We start from the raw sequence: 5,799 nt of genomic DNA, 5'->3' as shown, positions 1-5,799 counted from the left end.
AATGCAAACCACCACAGAATGCCTTAGGACTATTACCTCTTTGTGTCTAAGCCCTTAAATCTGGCAAGCCATTAACTGTTTGTTCTTAGGCATCTCACAGTATTTTACAGGGATATTTCAGGAATTAAATATAGCTCTAAAGAAAGCCTTTGAACCTCCTTCCAATGATTGTTTTAGGCATTGTGTGGAATTATACATATATATTTCTACAAAAATCGAAAGCCCTAGTAAATATTACATTTTCTATTACCTTTCAAACCAAAAAACATAGATGGCTTAAAGACGAAAATGAGTTTTATAAATACAAAGTTAATTTGAGCATTAAATTGTATTTTTACTCTCACACAACCATTACCCTGAATCCACGTCAGTATGTCCCAATGATTCAAAACACTGACGCCCTACTACAAGCTACTTCCCCATTTTCCTTTTAAGGATATGATTGTCCTTAAAATATGTACATAGCAAGCAGCCAAACGGACCCCCAAGGGATTTGTGAAAACGTACTTACACTGGGTACGCGACAGAAAGCTTGAGAAAGCGACCAGGGAGCACCTGTCCTGGTGTTCCCACCTCGCGCTTGGCTCCCAGCCCAGGGCTCCCCACTCCGCACTGGGGGCCAGCACTGAGGAGGAAGCTGCTCGCCAGCATGCAGAGGACGGAGGAAAAACGGGGCAGAAAACAAAGGAGAGAGAGAAAAATGAAGGGAAGCCAAAGCATTTTAATGATGATTGGTGTTAGTCTCTACGTGAGAGGGAGCTAGTCTAGTGTCACTCTATTGGTTTCTCGATACAGACATGCCACAATGCAAACAAAACGCGCATGATGAATAATTTGCCGCACATGAGTCCTGTAGAGATGGCAGCTGGTATCTTCCAGTGCTTTTATAAAGATGCACCACTCCTACTACCTGTACTCAGCGCTTCCAGTTTTTATGGTACTACCCCAAGCTCACCACATCCTCCCTCCCTCTCAACTTCCAGTACCCTACAAAACCCCTCTGCATCATTTGTCCTGAAAACAAAATGGGGAATTATGATTTTTCTGCAGAGCTGTCATGCAAGGAAAGATGCGTCCCTTACAGTCAAACGAAAACAAAAGAACAGAAAAAAGAATGTTAGGTTTAGGGCTGAGGACCAGGATAATATTCCATGTTCTGTACATTCATCCTTTTGAGGGCATTTCAGCTTGAACTTTCTACAGCGCACGAGCAGAGTCAGGCCAAATGCAAATCCCTTTCCCAGGCAAAGGAAATCACCGCCAGCGTGTTCGGAGACAGACCTACAGCACACCCCCTCCGCCCGCGCGTGGGAGCGTGCACGCGCGGCTGCGGTCACGCGCGCGAATGTGCGCGGGTGTGCGCCCTCTCCCAGGCGCACGGACCCTGGGAGGAGGTGCGTGCTGACGACACATGCATATGTACAACACGTCTGTGGGAGGAGGCATGTAGAAAACCACACACATATGCATTAGAAAGAAAACATATAAAATAATCGTCTTTGAAGTGTATTAAGGTTCTTACTCAAACCATGAAAACAGGGACTGATTAGGAAAACTAACACTTTCTCCATCTTCACTGGGGCGTTGCAGTTCGGTATTAAATCTTGCAGTAATTTCAGAGCTAGGTGCCAATTTTACCCTGTGACTATAAGGTCATTTCCCCAGTGAACCACACGCACATATATATATACACGATTCTTATTACGGTATTTCCTGGCTTTTTATGGTTTATGTATAATCTTAATATCCTTCAAATGTATATTCTGTATATTTATTTTCCTTTTTTTCTTTCAATTTAAGAGACAATAAAAACAACTGCTATGGAAGATCAGACCCATTAGCTTCAATGATGTGAATTTAGGATTCTCTGCATAATATAGACATGTATATTTTTAAAATGTATATTATTTTTCAGATACACTGGAGCATATATTTTATATTAACTGTGGTCTGATGATTAAATACTTATATCAAAATATTTTGTAAATACATAACATTTACTTTTAGACTTCAGAGATTTTTGGAGCTTTTTCAGTGTATCATAAAAATATGTCCTCAGGCACATTAAAACCCTATTAAATTTCTCTGAAATGTTGTCAATGCCCATGTGCAGTAGCCACTATTCAAAAATGTGCTGGCCATTAATACATTTCTCATAAGATCCAAGCTCATCAGACCATTTTATGTACCATTAGCTTACCATATTTCTTTTTCTCTCTTAAAGTAAAATTATTCTGACATTATTAAGAATTAAAATAAAAAGCAACGAGAACCCAAACTTTCTTTAAATAGTCAAAAACTAATTTTATATATTTTAAAAAATAATAATTAAAAAACACATTTCTTTCCTGGGTTCCTTCTCTGTAAGGTTTAAGCCCAGAGTAACTTTGTCTAAACCCCTGAAAATAGAGGTTTGCAGTGGCAATGCATGTCAGAACCTCAGCTCTGACCCACGGAATGTGCCACTGGAATAAAATCAGCACTTCAGACTTACTTATCTGGGGATGCACGAGCCCATAGAAAACAGAGTTTTTCTCTAATTTAAGGTACTTACACAAAGTTCTATCATTTTAGAACTGTAAAATTATCTACCTATAAAAACTAACTCTTGCTTAAACTCTAGATAATACAGATGGGTGATTTTTTTTTTTTTAATAAAAAATCTGTAGCATTGAGTAAATCTGCCAAAATATGTCTATATTTACACATGATGAGCAAGTTATTGTATAAATGTGAACAGTGTGTTTATATTGGCATTTAGTAAAATGTTTCCCTGAACCTGATTGAATGCGTTATCGGACAAGTATTGATGTAAACAACTGAACCTACGTCAGGTGTCTCTGTTACCCATTTACATCAGACCAGATCAAAACCAACCAGACAGACAGACAGACAGACAAAAATATGTTTTCCTGTTAGACAAGTCCACCTAACTCCTTTAGTTAGCTACTGCACAAAAGTCAATCAAGTCTGCTGCTGAGCAGCGCTCTCGTTCCTACAGCAGGTAAAATACCTGTTAGGTTGGCTGTTTTTCGCTTGGCATTTTTTCCAACATCTGTAGAGCAAACACCATTTTTGGAGCCAGGCACCCACCCCCACTCCTCCCCCAGAAACAATTAAAAGATAAATGTATTGGAGAACCTCTCGTGTCGCTCCTTTTGGAACTGTTCCCTTGAAGAACTCATGGCACTGCTTTGCATGAGGAAAGATGCTCATTTAGGTTCATAATCCAAGTCCTGCTTCCAAAAAGGCATGTAAAAATGAACCTCCCCAGTGTTTAGTGCTGCAGAAAAAAGATACAAATGTAAAAAAAAGTGCTTGAAAAGAAGTCGACTTTTTATAATTCAGCCATACAGTCTAGTAAGAAGGGATTCAGAAGTGCAGGCCCATGGAGTACAGTGAAGTAAGCCTTTTAGGTGCCTTTCTTCAGGTGATGCAAAACTAATTCATTACCTACGGTCTCCTACGCAGACTTTCACACACCGACCTTGCTGTCCGTCTTTGTCTCCACCTCTTATTCAACTACTTTTTGGCACTGTCCTGGTGCATGGCAGCTTTCACCGTTGTCCCTGCTAAGCCCCTGTTACTGACCCTGCGTACCAGTACTTTAGAGACAGGGATTTTTGTTCTGTGCATCTCGCTTTTGGCCAGGTGATGGTGTGCAACATGATGGCTGTTACTGGCGTCTGCTCCGTGGCTGGCAGGATGCGACGAAAGGTGTTTAATGCTGATGGGTATCTTGGAGTCCTTCACTGTGCTTGAGGGTGTTTTCAGTGAGCACGTGGTTGTTATCGGAGACACGGGCTTGGAGCGTGACACGCAGGTGACCTCTTCATCCGTAGGCCCCGCTGGTGGGTTCTCATCTGGCTCGGCATAGAGGTCGTACAGAGCATCCCCGCTGTAGCTGTCCCTGGGAATGGTCTCCTTCTGGATGCTTGTGGAACCATCTTCCTCAGGACCAGGGGTGGTGGAATCCCAGTAGCCCTCGTCGCTGTTCGGGATGCCTTCGTGTGGCTCCTTCTCCCTGCTCTTCTGCTCCTCTTTGTGGTTGAGGTGAATGGGGATCTGGTGGAGGCCACCACGTTTCACCGCCACCCTGTTCTGGGCCCCCTCTGTACCTTGGCTCTCCTTCAGCCCCTCGGGCTTCTTCGTCCCTCCTCCACCTCCTCCTCCTTCTGTCTGGGTCTCCTCTGTCTGTGACAGCATATCCCAGAACTCCTGCAGGTAGGTGTCATCCACCTGGTCTGGGCTGGCCATCTCCTCCCCTCCTCCCTGGTAGGCCACCATGGTGGGGTGCTTCTTGGAGGCACCCAGCTTGCTGGCTCCGGGGGTGCTCTTCTCGCAGCCGCCACTCCCGCTGCCCACATCCTCCTCATGGTCCGCAATAATATCTCCGCAGCCTGTAAGAGAGTCAAAGCTTTTCAGTGAAGTCACGTCAGCAAACATCAAACAAATACGATCAATCGATTGCTCTGAGGGTGGATCAATAGAGGAAGGGTCAGGGGCGGCTGCCGTCTCTTGACCGCTATCACAGTGAGGTTCAACAGGGGGGATAGTCGTTATTGGAATGTCACCTGTTATGGCCGCATCCTTCGCAGTCCCAACCTCTCCAGCGCCCGGCTCCGGTCGCTCGCGGCTGAGCTCCTCGGGTCGCCTTCCAGCAGCAGCAGGGTCCTCCCCGGGCTGGGGGCTGCTGCCCTGCGACTCCCCACCTCCCGCTTCGGCCTCCTCGGCCGAGGAGTGCGCCTGGCCGCTGCGCTTCTCCCGCGGCGACTCCGGCCCGATGTCTCCGGCGCCGGTCGGAGTTTCAGACAAAGGTTTCGGCGCCTCCTCTTTGATGCACTCCAGGCTGGCAGTCAAAGACCCCGGCATAATAAGACCGGCCTGGATCTCCGAGGTTTCCCCCCTCTCCTCCTTGCCGTTTTTGTCCTTCTTATGCCATCGCATGCTGCTGAAGATCCCTTTCAGCCCCTTCTTTTGTCTGCCGCCAGCCCGCTGATCCGCGCTCTCTGCCTTGCCGTTCTCCGGCCTGCCGTTCTTCCTCAGCAGGGAGAAGAAGCTGTGCGACTTGGCCACCGAGCCGCCGGCGGAGACGCCGAGGCTGCCGGCCGGCCGGCCCTGCGCCTCCTTGCTCTGCGGGTCGCCGCCGCCCGGTTCCTCCTTCTTGCTGCTCTCCAGCACGGCGTCGGCCAAGCCGTCGTGCGTCCGGCTCCGCACCATCCCGGCTTTGCTGGCGCCCTTCCCTTCCCCGCCTTTGCTCCTCACCCCGAAGATGCTCGGCATGGTGCCCCCGGATTTCCTCCTCTTGAACAGTTTGAAGGCGGTTTTGTTAATCTTCCCCGACGGCTGCTCGGCGGCCGGAGGCTCGGCACAGTCGCAGTGCGAGTCCATGTCTGCCGCTGCCGCCGCCGCCGCCGCCACCGCCGCCGCCGCCGCCGCCGCGGCCTCCCCTCCGCCGCCGCCTCGGTGCCCGGTGCGATCCCTCACTGACAGCCCCGCCGCCGCCGCCGCCGCTGCCGCCCGCCCGTCTCCATGGCAACCCGGAGGGGGGGATAAGCCGCTTTTCCTCCGCCGCAGGCCTGCGCCAGGACCGCCGTCGCCCACTCTGAATCAACCTGAGCCGCCGCAGCTCCGCCGGCAGCGCCCCTTCCTCCACCCCTCCCCAAAAGCCCTTACATAACTTAACCCCTTTCCTCCTGCGGCCGCGCCCCCACGCCCCGCGCCGCACGCGCCTGGGCGCGCTGACGGCCGCACGGAGCCGAGGGGGAGGCGGGGGGGCGGGGGGGAACCCGGCGTGGG

General features: G+C 49.3%; 1 protein-coding gene across 1 annotated transcript; it reads right to left on the bottom strand.

Moving 5' to 3' along the window:
• Positions 1–3,522: 3,522 nt before the first annotated feature.
• AMER2 (APC membrane recruitment protein 2) lies at positions 3,523–5,391 on the bottom strand. The gene is made up of 2 exons (XM_086613245.1): positions 4,575–5,391; positions 3,523–4,400 (listed from the first exon to the last, which is right to left on the bottom strand). The coding sequence occupies exons 1-2, from the start codon at positions 5,389–5,391 to the stop codon at positions 3,523–3,525; spliced, it is 1,695 nt and encodes a 564-aa protein (XP_086469371.1).
• Positions 5,392–5,799: the final 408 nt, after the last annotated feature.

The sequence above is a fragment of the Tauraco erythrolophus genome, chromosome 1, assembly GCF_009769465.1.
Source record: "Tauraco erythrolophus isolate bTauEry1 chromosome 1, bTauEry1.pri, whole genome shotgun sequence".
NCBI classification, from domain to species: Eukaryota; Metazoa; Chordata; class Aves; order Musophagiformes; family Musophagidae; genus Tauraco; species Tauraco erythrolophus.
This window is presented reverse-complemented; position numbering and strand designations above follow the sequence as displayed.

Coding starts and splice junctions, on each gene's coding strand:
- AMER2 (XM_086613245.1), bottom strand. CDS start 5,391: ATGGACTCGCACTGCGACTGTGCCGAGCCTCCGGCCGCCGAGCAGCCG. Junction 4,401..4,574: donor GAAGGATGCGGCCATAACAG/GTGACATTCCAA, acceptor ACTCTCTTACAG/GCTGCGGAGATATTATTGCG.